The sequence below is a fragment of the Sorex araneus genome, chromosome 7 (genome assembly GCF_027595985.1).
Source record: "Sorex araneus isolate mSorAra2 chromosome 7, mSorAra2.pri, whole genome shotgun sequence".
Classification (NCBI taxonomy): Eukaryota; Metazoa; Chordata; class Mammalia; order Eulipotyphla; family Soricidae; genus Sorex; species Sorex araneus.
Window position 1 is genome coordinate 69,475,768 of NC_073308.1, and position 16,291 is coordinate 69,492,058.

The 16,291-nt window shown below is 64.2% G+C and overlaps 1 protein-coding gene and 1 long non-coding RNA gene across 4 annotated transcripts; one reads left to right on the forward strand and one right to left on the reverse strand.

Moving 5' to 3' along the window:
• Positions 1-446: 446 nt before the first annotated feature.
• Positions 447-9,384, reverse strand: NOCT (nocturnin). Of its 3 annotated transcripts, none has more exons than XM_055144839.1 (3): positions 9,245-9,384; positions 2,608-2,874; positions 447-1,863 (listed from the first exon to the last, which is right to left on the reverse strand). In XM_055144839.1, exons 1-3 carry the CDS (start codon positions 9,249-9,251, stop codon positions 1,028-1,030), a joined length of 1,110 nt encoding a protein of 369 aa, XP_055000814.1. In that variant the 5' UTR covers positions 9,252-9,384; the 3' UTR covers positions 447-1,027. The 3 variants fall into 3 exon arrangements, with proteins under 3 accessions (XP_055000814.1, XP_055000812.1, XP_055000815.1); XM_055144837.1 differs by lacking the exon at positions 9,245-9,384 and adding an exon at positions 8,576-8,774; XM_055144840.1 differs by lacking the exon at positions 9,245-9,384 and adding an exon at positions 3,604-3,981.
• Positions 8,939-16,243, forward strand: LOC129406593 (uncharacterized). The gene is made up of 3 exons (XR_008631091.1): positions 8,939-9,264; positions 9,889-9,992; positions 15,727-16,243. It is a non-coding gene; the product is annotated as an uncharacterized LOC129406593 (long non-coding RNA).
• The last annotated feature ends 48 nt before the right edge of the window (positions 16,244-16,291 follow it).

Here is a 16,291-nt window from a genome sequence, read left to right on the forward strand (position 1 = left end):
GCCCCCACCCACTCCAGCGCCTTACGCAAGCGTTCATCTCTGGGCCGCGCCTGTACTAAAATTAGCCTCCGGTCCGACAGCCTGCAACCTGACCTCGGCAGGTCAGAAACGGCCATTGTCAAGTCTCGGTGCTTCAGAATGGTTCAGAGCGGCACCCGGGGCACTGTCTGCAACGCTAGGAGCCTCTCGTGTTTCTCTCCCAGTAAGCTGCCAACAGCTCAGGGGGCTCAGAGCGGCCGGGCCCTGAGTGTGGAGGGGGCGTTGCCAGCGTGGCTCATGGGGGGGTCCCTCTCCTCCGGCCCCATCTCCCCACCCAGCGCTAGTCTCGTGCTTTGTGCTCAGTCAGGGCCAGGCTGAGGCCGGGGGTCAGGGTCTGTGGGTCTGAGTGGAAGGGGAGCCGCAGAACCCCTGCCCCCGGATCCGCCGACTAACAAAGGACTCAACGCTCGAGCCTGAAGGGGTCATTTATTAGTGTCAAACTGTACACGCGCAGGGCCGGAACCGAGTTCCCCGTGACTGTGCGGCCGTACGTGGACACGGGGCGCCTGAGCTCATGACGGCTTGGGAAAGGCAGGTGAGGGCACCCCAACTCGGAGTCCCCTCGGAGGAGCAAACGCGCCCCTCTGGGCCCGCCTGGGGCTGCCGAGAGCCGGCGAGCTGCGACAGACCCCTCGGCACCTCGGGTTCTGCGTGCGTCTCGAGTGTCCATAATGCTACCGTTTATTTTAATTTTCACACGAGGATATAAAAAATAAATATTGCCGTGTGTGTCTGGTTGACATCTCCAAACCCCACCGAGAGAGAGACGCAGGAGGGCCGGGCTGAGGTGGGGGCAGGCGGGCACCTCTTTGGACGGGGTGTCGGGACGCAGGGGGCAGCTCGCACAGGAAGCGCGGGAGGAGCCCGCCAGCCCACCCCCTGCGCGCGGCCTGCGAGAGCACACACAGCGATCACACCCGAGGGACAGGCCTGCGTCGGGAGCCAGAGGCTTTAATGGCAAAGGTTTCCCCGGAGGCGCGGGTCGTGCCTACAGGCGCCCGCTGGGCTCTTCGTTGAAGCTGAAGTCGCACACCAGGGACAGGTGGTCCGAGGGGTAGTGGAAGGAGGGCAGGCGGTTGGGTCCGATCTGCTCCTCGGTGAGCAGGGCCAGCGCGGCGCGCACGCTCAGGGCCTGCTGCGAGTACCAGATGTAGTCGAGCGTGTGCCGGCACTCGCCCGACGTGCGGATCTTCCAGGTGGTGTAGGGCGGCTCCGACTGCCCGTCGGCGCTCAGCAGCTTGTAGGCGCTGTCCAGGTTGAGGCTGGACGAGGCGAAGTGCTGGTACACCTCCTCGCTGGGCTCGGCGTTGAAGTCCCCGCACACGATGAGGGGGAGCTTGGCCCCCTGCGTGATGCTCTGCAGGTTCTCCAGGAGGTCGCAGCCCTGGGCCGAGCGGAAGCGCTCCCAGCCCGTGCGCGCCTTCAGGTGGGTGACGGCGACGCAGAGCTGCCGCCGGGACTCCTTGCACTCCAGCGTCTGGGCGATGGCCACCTGGTTGGTCTTGAGGGTCATGGCCGTCAGCCGGATGTTGGCCGTGTCGAGCAGCCGGAAGCGGCTCTGCAGGAAGAACAGGGCGCAGCCGTCGGGGCCGTTGTTGTGCTCCACGTCCAGGCACGGGGACCAGGGCTTGGGGAAGAAGGTGCCCTGGTAGCCCAGGCGGCCGAGCAGCGGCTGGAAGGTGTCGAAGTAGTGGTCGACTTCCTGCAGGCACAGGACGTGGGGCTGGTAGGCCAGGATCTCCTCCAGGATCAGGCACTTGCGCTCCTCCCAGCGCAGCGCCTCCGCCGGGCACCGCGCGAAGTTGTCCTTGCCTTCCCCGAGCGCTGCAACGGACAGCCCGTCAGGAGGGGCAGGCCGGTGGCCTCGGCCCCCTCGCCCGGGGGACCGGGACAGCGGCCAGCCCCCACGGCCCCAGACCCCGCCTCCGCCTCCCGGGCTCTGCAAACACCCCCTCCCGGGAGTGAGTAGCCCCCGACGTGCTTCCCAGGTGGCCTCTGGGGACTCCTGCTGGACCTGAGCCTGGGGGGGCCCACGTGACTCTCCGCAGCCGGGGAATCACGTGGGAGGGACCACCCTCCCGGCCCTCCGTGGACGGTCTCGCAGTGTCTCCGAGTGCGGGCCGAGCCCCGAGCACCGTGATGCTGAGCCGGGGAGGGCGGAGGAGCCTGTTCTGTGCCTACACTGCGGGGCCTGAGCGAGGCGGCTGCCAGGGGCGGCCACAAACGTCTCATTTATCTATCTATTTAGCGCCACACCCGGCGGTGCACAGGAGTCACTCCTGGCTCTGCACTGAGGAATTCCTCCTAGTGGTGCTCAGGGGGCCCTATGGGATGCTGGGAACCGAACCCGGGTCGGCCGCGTGCAAATGCCCTCGCCGCTGTGCTATGGCTCCAGCCCCACATCTCTTTTCCTAAACCAAAAATCTTTTTAACTGTTTCCTCGATCCCGAGGACCACGCAAGGGCCTTCCCCCAGCAGCCAGGCCCCCCCGTGAGGAGCAGCACACGGATCTGGGGGTGGGGGGGTGAGGAGGGGAGGGCCCGACCCCGCGCCTGCCCGCAGGCCCACCTTGCGCCAGGATGTTCCACTGCATGACTCGGATGGGCGGGTGCCGGCTGGGCCTGTCGGTCCGCGCGGCCACGAAGTCCCTGCGGCAGCGGGGCGGCCGGCCCTGCAGCACGGCCCTGCACTCGGCTAGCAGCTCCTGCGGCTCCAGCGGCTCCAGCGGCTCGGGCTCGGGCGCCGCCAGGTAGGCCGGGTGCTGGGCCGCCGCGCCGGGCAGGCTCTTGGCGAGGGCGCTGTAGAGGCGGCTCGTGCCGCTGCCCATGGGCGTGACTGCGGAGAGGAGAAGCGGGTCACCAGGGCACAGCCAGTGCCCCCCGGCGGGAGGGACCCCCGCCCACCCCCTGTTTCTCTGCCAGCGGGAGATGAGACGGGGGCACCGCACAGGCCCAGCAAACCTCCCTGACCACGGCGGGCACGGTGGGGCGCGCTGGACGCAGGCTGGCTCCGAGGCCGCGCCTGAGGAACGTAGGCCCATAGCTGTCCCCGTGTCCCCGACACCCACACCCACCCGCAGCACAGGAACTGCGAGAAGCGTGGCCGCTGGGGACAGCCACAGGGATCCACTAGAGCCACAAGAGTCTGAGAGGGATGGAAAGTGCGCGCGTACACACGTGCACACACACGTGCACACACACATGCCTGTGCGCAGTCTCAGACACCGGGATCACTGTCACTGTCTCCCTGAGGTGACCACTGGGGTGGGCATGTGACTGCCGGGGGGGCTGGTACAGGACCTGCCGCGCCTCAGCAACAGCAGGTGCAGCCTGTCAGGAAGCAGCTCCCCCAGACCTGGGCCCAGCCCCCCCCCCGCGTGCTCCCCCAGCCCCGGGCCCCAGCCCCCCCCCCCCGCGTGCTCCCCCAGACCCGGGCCCCAGCCCCACCCCCGCGTGCTCCCCAGACCCGCCCCCAGCCCCTCCCCACCGCGTGCTCCCCCAGACCCAGGCCCCAGCCCCCCCCCCCCCCCGCGTGCTCCCGGCTGCAGCTGGTCTGGGGCCTCACCCAGGGAGCAGCTGCCGGGAGCCCCCGGAGTCCCCGAGTGAGTGCTCCCAGCTGGAGCCTGGGCCCAGCTCTTCTGAGGGGGCTGCCCGCTGCACCCCAGCACACGGGTGGGGGCTGGGAGTCAGGCACGGCTCTGCGGGAGCAGCAGCCCCACACTGCCACCTGCTGGCTGGTGCACTCAGCAGGATCCTGGGGGCTCCCCACACACGCGCTGGAGTGTCGGGACCTTGCGAGACCCCCAAGCAGAGTAGGGGCGGGGCAGGCCCCCGGAGGTGCTCATTCCCCGGTGTGAGCCGAGCTGCAGGTCTGGGACGGACAGACGCCAGGCGGCCTCCTGGTAGCCCCCCGAATGGCTCCAGCAGAGCCTCGGGGCCCCGCTGCAGTGACCTGGGGTCATTCCAGTCAGGGCCAGTGCTGGGCTGCGTGGTGGCCACCAGGCCCCAGCACCGGCCTTCTGCAAGGGGCGCTGGGGTGAGCACAGGGCGGGGTGTCCCGCGGACACTGCCTGGGCCCCGGGACACAGGGTCAGGCCGGGGCCCAAGTCCAGCCCTGCTGCTGACGTCACTGTCACGGACAGCGTGTCCAGCCCTCAGCGAGCCATGTGCTGGTCCTCCTGAAGGTCACAGCTGGCACCACGGCGGCTAAAAATACCAGCACCTGGGCCCGAGGACGGGCTGGCGACCTTCCGGCAGGCCGGGCGGACAGCTGGAGCGCGGGGCCGGCCCTCGCCGCACGCCCTGCACGGGGTCCCGCCGTCCGGCCCAGGAGGGGAGCTGCCGTGTCACCTTGGGAGACCCACAGCAGCTGGGCTGACACTGGCCACCCCGCCCGCCCGCCCGGGCTCCAACGGGGCCACCGCGAGCAACAGCCCACCAGGACTTCTGGCAGCGCTGGACAAGTCACGCTTCTCGGGGAAACGGAGGAAGAGGAAACGGATAAAGTAACAGTGCCTGGACCAAACCCAACACCAAGCCCCAGCCCGGCCCGCCTCACCCCGGCCAGGTGCGAGGCGAAAGGCCACTTTCCCTCAGGCGAATGCTCAGGGCGACCCTCTGACTCCCAGCTCGGATCTTTACCTTCCAGAACCTTCTCCTGGGCCATGGAGGAGTGTCTGTCAAAAGCCTGCCCCCCCCCCGCCCCCAGCTCTCCAAAGTTCCCGGGTTCTCCGGTTCCGGGGACACTCCCCCAGGCTTCCACCAGGACAGTGTTAGTCTGCGCGTACCCAGCCTCCTGGAAGCGTCTAGATGTGCCTCTTCCTCCCCGGGGCGCCCTTCCTGCAGACTGTGCCCTGGTGTCGCTATGCCCGCCTTCTTCCTTCCTCTTCCCCCTGCTCACGCCCCTGCGACCCCACAAACCCAGCCACACTGCCTTTCCCACTTCTGAGCCGTCAGTCGGGAGAGGGCTGGCAATCGGCCTTGTGGGGGCACCGTGTTTGGACCGGGGCCCCCGACACCAATGCCACGTAGCGGACGGCAGGGGACCCACATGGTCACCGTATGGCGACTGCTTTCTTTCAGGGGGTGGGGGGCCCGCAGGGAGGCTCGGGATGAAGACTGTCTCTCCTCAGGGTGCCGCCGAGATGTGCTCGGGCCTCGGTTTCCCTGCTGCTCCCTGGCCTCGGGCCGTGCCTCCAGCCAGATCCTCTGCTCGGAAACCAGAGGGGGGCGGACGCCTCTGGTCCACCCCCCTCTGGAATGCAGAGCTGCCCCCCAGAACAGGCTCCAAACTCCAAGAGCAGCTCTGGGGCTCCCTGGAAACAAAGGCGGAGGGCGGAAGGGCTGGACCTGCAGGGGGCAGTGGCCTCGGGACCCCGAGAGGCCAGAGAGCCTCCTCCCTGCTGTCCTGTGATCCGGGAAGAGGCAGGGGACGAGGCAGGGAAGAGGCAGAGGTGAGGTCGGGACAGAGGCAGGGGTGAGGCCAGAGAAGAGGCAGCAGGGGTGAGTCAGGAGGTGCAGGGGTGGGCCAGGGGGAGCCCAGGGCCTCCGTGGCTGTCACGCCTTTCCCAGTATTACAGAAGTGCCCGCGGAAGCAGAAACCGTGGCCCATCAGCTGGACAGGGCCGCGGGAAGGGTGGGCCTCAGAAAGGAGAAGCGGCGGCAGGAAACACAGGCCTGAGGCGGGCGGCACGCGGGGAGAGGACAGGCCGGGGCCACACGGCCCGGGAGAGCCACGCAGGGGCTCAGCAGCCCCCGGAGAACCCCCGGAGCCCTCCCACATCAGGGGAGGCCTAAGCAAGAGCACTGACGCCTCGGCCCCTCCCCGGAGAGCACTTAGGCGAGTCCCCTCCCCGAGACTCTTCCCCAGGGGCAGGCCGGACCCCGGGAGGCAGAAGCGACTTTTCCATCACCGCAAAGGGCGTGACGCGGCTGAGGCCAGGGCAGCCGGGTGCTGGGTGCTGGGCACGCCCCGCAGGACGCGGACCACAACAGCGGTCCCCACAGCCCCGAGAGCACGAGGGCGAGAGACGGGCCCTGCGCACCAACAACCCGGGTTCGATCCCTGGCACCCCATATGCTCCCGGAACCCGGCCCGGAGAGACCCCCGAGCGCAGAGCCAGCGAGCGGCTCCGAACCAGAGGGCAACAGCAGCGCCCGGCCTGTCCCTCGCAGGCCTGGACACAGCAGCTAAGCAGCGCCCGAGCTCAGGGGACCCGCCAGGTGCCCCCCCCCCCCCCCGGCCCACTTGGCGTTCCCCAAACACACCTTCACCTCCCATCCCAGTCCTACTCCGGCCCGAGACACCAGCACAGCCTGGGCCCAGGAAGCTCCTACTGAATGCACAAGAGGGGCGGCGTGAAACACCCACTTACTTCCTGCTGCGGATCTCACCTCCCCCGCCGAGCCGCAAGCTCCTTCTCACAGTCCTGCCCTCCAGATCAAAAACACCCAAACAGGCGGCAGGAACCACGGGGAGGGCGTGTGCCTTGCGTGAAGCTGGCCCGGGTCTGAGCCCTGGCACCCGATAGGGTCGCCGGAGCCTGTCAAGGAGGGACCCCTGAGCACAGAGCCAGGAGTAAGCTCGGAGCTCCACAGGGTGTGGCCCCTAAACCAAGACATAATTACAGCAAAAGCCCCAAACAGCCTGTACCTAGAACCTCTGCCCCGAGCAGTTTCTAAGTGCACAGCGGCGGGCCAGAGAGGACAGCTCCATGAACTGTGCCCGGGGTAGGGTGCCAGCCCCCCGGGGTGCCCCGAGAACAGCAGGGGGCAACCCCCCTGCACCCAAGCCGGTGGAAACAAACACAAATAAACAGCAGTGAACCGCAGGCTGCCTGGAGCTGGCAGTGAGTACCTGCAGTGCTCTGAGATTCTTCGAGGCCTTTCCCCTCCTCCTGATCCGTCGCTGAAACCCCTTTCCGGGTTCCAACCCTCTCACAGCGGACGGGCTATCAGGCGGGCCTCAGGCGGGCCCAGCGCACCTCACCCCATCTGCATCTCACACCCCCTGCTGTGCCTCCAGGCCGGAGGGAACCGGAGATAAGGGCAGGCGCGGCCTCTCCTCCGGCTGCACACAGCAGCCCCCACAGCTGGACAGTTCCACCCGCCCGCTTCAATTCCATTTTGAATAATCACTTTTAAAAAAATATTTTTTGGGGTGACCACACCTGTCGACGCTCAGGGGTTACTCCTGGTGGTGTAGGGGAGACCCTACGGAGTGCCACGGATCGAACCGGGGCTGGCTACTTGCAAGGCAAGTGCCCTACACACAATACTATCTAGCCCCTTGGATGATCACATTTATCATTCAAAAAAAAAAAAAGTTCCTCATACTTTCTGCTGCTTAGTCTTCATCAATAAATAAGGAGTCCAAATACTGTAGAGCCAATGCAAGCATTATAATCTAGAGAAGCCTCCGCCAACGTTTCGCTTGAGCACCAACCCAAATACCAAGACACTGAGGGCTCTGAAAGAGAAACTGTTTCTCACCTTTAAGAGTCTGAGTAACCCACAAGTAATTTTGCACCTTCACGGAGGTGGGGGAAAAGGGGGAAGGGAATCCATGATGCATAAAACTGGCTGGGCACAGGGGCACTGCCCTGCCCCGGCCAGACCTTAACCAGCTCTCCAGGGCACACAGCGTCCTGGGTATTAAGGAGGAAAGAAAGGAAAACTCCCTACTCCGGTGGGACCCCAGGGCGCAGAGCCAGAGGCAGGCCCTGAGCACCACCAGGGGTGCCCCCAGCAACTCACCCGCGTGCAAGACCCACCCTCAGCCCACCGCCCGTCTTAGGCCAAACAAGTGTGCATCAGAACTTGAGAAGAAAATTCAAAAGTCACGGTCGCTGGTTTTCAGCCGCTTAGCGGGCTGTGCGGGAGCCTCACGGCACCCCCAAGGCCCCTCTACCCATTCCCCCCACCCCGGGGGTGCTCAGGGATCGAAACCCGGGTGGGCCGCGTGCAAGGCAAGCGCCCTCTCCGCTGGACTATCGCTCCGGCCCCGATATTTTTTCCCATTTTTTTTTTTAATAATAAAAATTCGCCCCCATGTAACTCAAACAGGGGGGGAACCAAAACAAGGCGCCTGAAGACCCGAGGGGTCTCGGCAGGACCGGGGAAGGGAAGGAAGGTCAGAAGCGTCCAGGATGCAGGGGGAACCCGCCCCGGCCCCGTCCACCCGGGCACGCGCCGCGTCCACCCCGGGGCGGATCGCGTCCATCCCGGCCCACGCCGCGTCCATCCCGGCCCGCCGCCCTCCAGCCCGGCCCGTACCGCGTCCACCCGGCCGGCTCTCCTCCATCCCGGCCGCCCCCCATCCCGGTCCCCGTCCCCGTCCCCCCAGCGCGCCGCCCCCCATCCCGGTCCCCATCTCGTCCCCCGGCGCGCCGCCTCCATCCCGGCCCGGTCCCCGCGCGCCGCCTCCATCCCGGCCCGGCCCCCGCGCGCCGCCCCCCATCCCGGCCGGCCCCCGCGCGCCGCCCCCCATCCCGGCCGGCCCCCGCCCCGTGCCCGGCCCGGGTCCCCGCGCGGCTCACCTGGCGGGGCGGCGGCGCTCGCGGCGGGCGGGCGGCGGGCGGGGGGCCGGCGGCGCGGGCGCGGCGCGTCGGGCCGCAGCAGCGCGGAGCACAGGCGCCGCGGGCTCTGCAACATGCCGGGCGGGCGCCGCCGCGCCAACCGCCGCGGTCGGGGCTCGGGGGCTCCGGGCGCGGGTCCCGGGGGCTGCGCGGCGGCTCGGGCGGCGGCACCGACTGCCGCGGGCGGGTGGCTGCGGGCCGCGCGCCGGCCGGCCGGGCGCTACCAGCGGCGGCGCGGAGCGGGGGGGCGCGGGATCGCGGCGCCCGCGGGCGGCGCGCGGGGGCCCCTCGGCCCGCCGCCCCCTCCCCGGCGCGCGCCGCGGACCCCCGGGCGGGCCGGCGCCGAGGGAACGCGTGGGGTCTCCGGGGCCGCGCGGGGCCCGCTGAGCCGCTTGGCAGGGACGCGCGCCCCCCCGCCCGTGGGTGCGATGGAAGCGCCCAGAGCCTGGGAGTCTGGAGACGGTTGCGGGGCCGGGGCCCCCGGGACACGTGTGCGCCGCGCCGGGGCGCCCACCCTGCGCCCTGGAGCCCGGGGCGGCCGCGGCGAAGCGCGGGGGGCGTCCCGGAGAGCCGAGGGCGGCCCGACGGCGTCCCGGGGCGGCGCGGGGGTGGGGGCCCGGGCGCGCCGACCTTGCATCTGTCTCCAGCAGGTGGGCTCAGCTCCGCGCCCCTCTCCGAGCCCCCGCCCCCAGCGCCACGTTAGCCGCTGCTGGAGGTGGCGCCGCCGTCCTGGGGCCGGGGGTGGTGCAGAGGGTGTCCTGGCAGGGCTGGCACCGGCGCTGGCTGGCAGCGTCGGGAACGGTTAAGTGCGGAGCTGCGGCGGGGGCGGTGCCGCCTGGTGACTCACCGGGCGCCCGAGGACCCGGGGTGTGGGCGGCGAGACCACCCTCCGGAGCTATGCCGCCTGGCCGCGGGGGAGGGAGAGCAGCGTGGGGGGCGGCCCGGGGCGGACACTTGCTGGGCGTCACGGGCCGGGGAGCGTGGGCCGGTGGTGGTGCCCGCGCTGGAAGGCCAGCAGCTGGGGACCGGGCTTTCCCCGGGGGTCCCCGCTCCCTGGGCACGTGCAGGGGCGCGAGAGGGGCCGCTGGCTGGGGGCAGCGCCGGCCCCTGGCCTGCATCCGGCGGACTGGGAAGGCTCGGGCAGGAAACAGTGACTAACCAGGCCTGGAAGCCGTGGGGGCGGGCGGGGAGGGGGGTTCCCAGCCCCGGATTCCTCGGGGATGACCCCGGCGCCCAGAAATGCTTTCTCTTGCTTTTCCCACCATTTCACCCAGCTCGCGTTTTGCTGACAGTGGGAGCTTCTCATGGATCCGGCATCCCAGGATTCTAGGCTCGTGCCCGCTCCTTTCCCGACCTCCACTCCCACCCCCCAGCGTGGGTGAGTCAGTTGGCACAGGCTATGCCCGCTTCAAGTGCACACGCTCCTGGGCGCCCAGTGACCCGGGGAGGCCCTCCTAGCCTCATCTGTAAAGCACACAGCACCTGCTTTAGTCACCGGGCGAGATAAAGGACGGTAATAAATTCTGCCCATAAAAGCGGTTCTGCCAATGCAGCAGGATGTTGGCTTGGGTGGGTGATGGGTGTAGATTGTTCACCTGGGATTGTTTTGTCTTTATTTTTTGCCACACCCTGTGATGTTTACAGGACTCTGCTCAGGGATCACTCCTGCGGGGGGGATTGAACCCCGGTTGCCGCGTGCGGGACACGCCCCTCACTTGTTGTACTCTCTCCAATCCTGATTCTTTCTCTTCTCCCTGTGTCTGGAAATTTGCGCCATGAAGCACTGGGGGAGATATTCCCGTAGAACTCGTGCTTGAGAAAAGACCGTGTTTTCCTCTTTCAGGGGGTGGGGGGCCCTGCGAATGTCAGTGAAGCCCACCTGCCTCAAGCCCTTCTTTCAGGCTGTTGCTCTTCAAGGCATTGTGGGTTTTCTGTCCAGTTGGTCTTTCCATTGGTGAGACTGGGGTGTTTAAGCCCTCCACGACTATGGTTGCTGATGTCTCGCTTCAAACCTGTACTGTCACTGTCACTGTCATCCCGTTGCTCATCGATTTGTTCGAGCGGGCACCAGCAACGTCTCTCATTGAGAGACTTATTGTTACTGTTTTTGTTACTGTTTTTGGCATATCCAATATGCACGGGTAGCTTGCCAGGCTCTGCCGCGCGGGCTCCATACTCTCGGTAGCTTGCTAGGCTCTCTGAGAGGGGCGGAGGAATCGAACTCGGGTCGGCCGCGTGAAAGGTGAACGCCCAAGCGCTGTGCTATGGCTCCCGCCCCCAAGCCTGTACTACAGAGTTAAAATGAAAATCGGGGCTGGAGAGAAGCACAGGGGTCGAGGCACTTTTGCTTGCCGCTGAGCTGGTTTGGATCTGATTGAAGCTCGTCTGTTGCATGTGGGAGTCCCCAGCCCTGCATGTGTCCCCCAGCCCCGCCAGGGGTGGTCCCTGAGCCCAGAGCCTGGAGTAGGCCCTGAGCACCGCCTGGTGTGGCCCCCAAACCGAAACAAATGAAACACAGGGTTAAAACCAGAAAAGACGGTTTGTGGTGAGGAGGCGAGGGTCCAGAGTGATGCTCCCCTGAGTTTGAGTCCGCAGTCTTAATTTTTGATTTGCTTTTTGGCCACACCCGGCTGTGCTCAGGGATCGATGCTGGCAGGGCTCGGGGACCATACAGGGCGCCAGCGACTGAGGCTGGTCAGCCGCGTGCTGGACTCTCGCCTTGCTTTTGCCCCACGCGAGGTGCACCAAGCCCCAGGGGGTTGGGGCTGCGGCAGCCCCTCTCCTCCATGCGCAGTCGAGGGGGGAGTCGAAACGGGTGGGGGTGGGGTGGGGTGGAGAAGCCTGGGGAGGCCGGGAAGGAGCAGGACCCGGGTTCCAGAGGAGGTTGGTTTGCCCCGAGGGTTCCGGCTCCATCCTGCAGGGCGCTGAGCAGATGACTGCGCTCCGGGTGGCGCGTTGGTCTTTACTTTTCGTTTGGGGTCACACCCGGTGCTGCTCAGGACGTACTCCTGGCTCTGTGCTCAGGGCTCACTCTTGGCCGGGTTCCGGAGGCCCTGGAGAGCGCTGCTGACCGAGCCGGGGTTGCCGGTGGGCCAGGCAAGGGCCTAACCCGCGTGCTCTCTTGCGGGCCCCCAACATGCCTCTGACATCGCCTTCACAGGAAGGGCTCTGAAGGCCGGGCAGAGCTTTGGTTTTTATCTTTTTGGGGGGAGGCTGTAGCTGGTAGTTTGGAGGGGGCGACTCCCCGAGGTGCTCAGAGAACCGTGCAGAGATGGGATGGAGCTGGGGACCCCCGCATGTAACAGACGTGGCTCAGTCCTCCCGCCTGCGGGCAGGGCTGCTTTTGCAGGGTCTGTTTACAGGGGTGCGGGAGAATCTCCCCGCCTGCCCGCTGCAGTGCGCCGCGCACCGCCAAGATTGTTTCGTCTGGAGACCTCACCTCGAACCCGCCACGCAGGGGCCAGGAAGGGGAGCGCTCACTCACTGGCCCTCGTGCCTTTCCTGGTGCCCCTCCTGCACCACACACACACACACACACACACACACACACACACACACTCCCATACATGTGTTCAAATGGTCGCACACACACTTATCCACACGTGCACTCACACTTGCACACCCATCGCGCCTCACATATACTCGTACTCGCACACGCTCGGACACGTGCACTCACACTCACGTGCGTGTGCATGCTTCCTCTGGCTGTGCCCTGCGTGGCCTCAGCCCCCGCGGCCGCTCTCTGGACTCGCTCGTCTTGCCGGGTTGCCCTGAGTGCCGCTGGGCGTGGCTGGGCATGCGGCTCTTTCTCTTGTCGAGCTCCTGGTGTTCGGATATTTGCTGCACCCAGAGGGCAGCTTTGTCCCTGGCCAGTCGCCTGGGCCCCGGGAATCTGAAGTGGGGGACCCTGGGTCGGTCACTGGGAACCTGACTCCCTGCAGGTGAATCCTCAGCTGACGGTTCCCAGGTGTCTGAGAGAGCCGCGTGGCGGTGGCTTGAGAAAGGCCCCACACATGCACACGGGCAGCAACTACGCACACACCTGCACGCACGCACAGGCACGTTCGCACGTCCAGGCACGCACTCACACATGCACACACCCCTGTACACACAGTGACACCCGGCCCAGGAATCCATACAGTAGTAATTTGTTTTTGTTTGGCCTTGGGCCACACCACCCTCGGGCGCCTTCCTCCCTGTCTTCTTGCATGTAGAGCATTAGCCCAATTTGGACGAGGAGGAGAGGCTTACGGCTGTCGAAGGGGTCTTCTTGGGAAAGGATCTCTCCCAAGTGTGTGAGCAAATGGATTTCTGGACGCAGCGTGTGTGTGTGTGTGTGTGTGTGTGTGCGTGCTTGTGCGTGTGTGTGTGTGTGTGTGTGTGTGTGTGTGTGTGTGTGTGCACATGCCTATGTGGGCTTCCCCCTACTGTACTGTCTCTTAATTTAAATTGGCAGAGACGGGCGGTGGGGGGTGGAGGGCAGGAGGAAGAGGCCAGTGGACTGAGTGTTGGTGAGAAACGGCCGATGCTGCCCACCCACAAGTCCATCTTTCAGACGTCTCCCGACAAGTCCCAGTGCCCCTCTTGAGACCTGGGGACACTCAGCCCCGGGCTTAGAGCCCATCAGCTGTGGCAGTCGCTGGGTCACGTCACAGTGCAGGGGAGACACCTCGGTAGCTACTTTTTCCTTCCTTTCGTGCTCAGTGCTCAGAGGCCCGGGGCCACTCCTGGGTTCATTGTGAGGCCCGAGGCTACAGGACCCTTCGGTGCCGGGGTCCAGCCAGGGTCAGGGCCTTCTCGCTGTCCACGCCTGTGTGGGGTGTGGTTACGCGGAGGCCCACGGTCATCGCTGCCTGTGGGTATCTGACTGGCCAGGCCACTTAGGAAGAGACTGTCCCCTTGCCGCCAGTTGTCCCGGCTCTCCTGGCTCAGCCACTGCGGGGAGGCCCGCAGGGATGAGTTTCCCAGGAAGTCGGAAGGCCAAGGTGCCGTCGGGAGACCTTGTCCTGTCAAGCAGGAGGATGGCGGCACTCCCACTCGGTCTGCCTGCCTCTGTCTCTGTATGTCTCCCTGTCTCTGTCTCTCTGTCTCTTATGTCTCTCTGCCTCTGTATGTCTGTCCCCCTGTCTGTCTCTGTCTTGTATGTCTCTGTCTCCCTGTCTCTCTCTGTCTCGTATGTCTCTGTCTCCCTGTCTCTCTCTGTCTCTCTGTCTCCTTTTTGTCTCTGTCTCGTATGTCTTTCTGTTTCCCTGTCTGTCTCTCTGTGTCTGTCTCTCCCTCCCCTCCTCACCCCTGCCCGTTTCCCCAGCACCCCAGGAGACCCACGCCAACTCTGAGACTCGATTACTGGGCTCTCGTCTGTGCTCTCTCTGTCTCCGTGTGTGTTCCGTGCCCCCGGGCAGCCTGTGTGACTAGCGTGTCGTGGCTTGTTCTGCAGTTGGGAAGTGGAAGGCCGTCAGTTGTTCTTCCTCCCCCTGTTCCTTTTTGCGCCCATGAAAGGAGCAGTACTGATTTTACAGTGACTTACAGTTGTGCGGGTTTGACGAGCACATGGTAACCGGGGCCGGTGACTGGTACTTGGGTCACTTTTGCGCAGCGGTTAGTCCTCCTGGAGGGTTTCTCGGGGCACCCGGTCATCTCATGGTGAAAGTCTGATTGATTCGTGCCATTGATTTGTTTCAGCGGGGGTTATTTTTACTTACCTTTGGCTGTGGGTTCGACTCGGCAGTGCTCAGGGGCTGTTCCCGGCTCTGTGCTCAGCTGTGACCCTCAGTGGTACCTTGGGACCGTCTGTGGTGCTGAGCTCTGAGCCAGGGTCAGAGCCAACCAGCCACAGACAAATGCAGGGCAAGTTGGGCAAGTTCCCGACCTCTTTTTTTTTTTTTTTTAGAATGTTAATTTTATTTTATTATTATTTTATTATTATTTTTTAATCACTGTGAGATACAGTTACAAAGCTTCCCTTTTTGAGCTTCAGTCATACAATGATCTAACACCCAGCCCTCCACCAGCGGACATCTTCCACCATCAAGGTCCCCAGTATCCCCCTGCCCCCTCCCCCTGCCTCTATGGCAGACAGTCTTCCCCATACTTTTGTATTGCTTGTTATGAATAGCATAAGATGTCATGCTCTAAAATTTTAAATAATTAGGGTCTGGAGAAATCTCTGCAGCGAGCTGCTCAGTTTAGCGATTCTTTTGTGTGTCTCTGGGGGCTGGAGCGATAGCACAGCGGGTAGGGCTTTGCCTTGCACTCAGCCAACCTGGGTTCAATTACTCCACCCCTCTCGGAGAGCCCGGCAAGCTACCAAGAGTATCTCGCCTGCATGGCAGAGCCTGGCAAGCTACCTGTGGCCTATTCATCATGCCAGAAACAGTAACAAACAAGTCTCACAGTGGAAACGTTACTGGTGCCCGCTCAAGCAAATCGATGAGCAACGGGATGACAGTGACAGTGACGGTCTCTGGGTCATAGCCATTAAGAACTTTAGTAGCAGCCGGAGACAGTTTGAGGGCATGACCTCCATGGGGCCGGGGTATGAAAGGGACGGCCCATCCCCTCTCCCTTGAGTCCTGGAGTTTGCCGTCACTGTAGCCGCGTACCTGCACTTCCATTGAATTCTGGTAGCTGGCGGCTGCCGGGGTCCTTAGGGATAATGTGGAGGGACAACACCTTTCCCTGTCCGAGAGTGCCTTTCCGCTTTCTCTCTGGTGTGGGGGGTGTGATTTTTTTTTCTTTTTGGGTCACACCCAGCGATGCACAGGGGTTACTCTTGGCTCTGCACTCAGGAATCACCCCTGGCGGTGCCTGGGGGACCATATGGGATGCTGGGAGTCGAACCCGGGCTGGCCGCGAGCAAGGCAAACGCCCTACGTGCTGTGCTATCGTCCCAGCCCTGGGGGGTGTAATTTTTTTGGGAGAGCACACTGAGTGGTGCTCTGGGCTTACTCCTGGCTCTGTGCTTAAGGATCACTCCTGGTGGGCTCTGGGAACCGTCTGGGGTACTAGGATTGGACACGGGTTGGCCACATGCAAGGCAAGTGCCCTCCCTGCTGTACTATCTCTCCAGCCCCAAGGGGCACTATTTTTATTAATTTAATTTTTTGTTTTAGGGCCACACCAGGAGATGCTCAGTGATTCCTAGCTCCGCACTCAGGAATCACTCCTGGCGGTGCTGGGGCACCATATGAGATGCTGAGGACTGAACCTGGGTCGGCCGCGTGCAAGGCAAACGCCCTGCCTGCTGTACTATTGCTCTGGCCCCTGGCGGTGGTAGGGGGGGAGGGAGCTATTTTCAGATCATAACATCATAACTTTCTACCCACAAAGAACCATGAGCCCAAAATGGAGTCAGTCTTCCTAAATCCAGGGCGCCAAACAAGATTTACTCTTTCGTTTTGTTGTATTTTCGACTCCTCCCTGTAATGTAATCCTGCCCTGCCCTGTTGGTAATAGCAGGTAATCTGCACGGTAATACCCTCCGCCCACCCTCTTCCTGCACAGCCTCCTGTAAGAATTTTTCCCAGTCTCTCGCTGTAAAGCCTTTCATTTTGTAGGACCCCTCCCAGCCCTTTCACCTTGCCAGGTGGGGGGCGGGATACTGCCCCAATTCACGAATCACTGAATAAAGTCAACTGCAACGCATCTCTGAATTGATCTGGATGATTTTTATTTTTT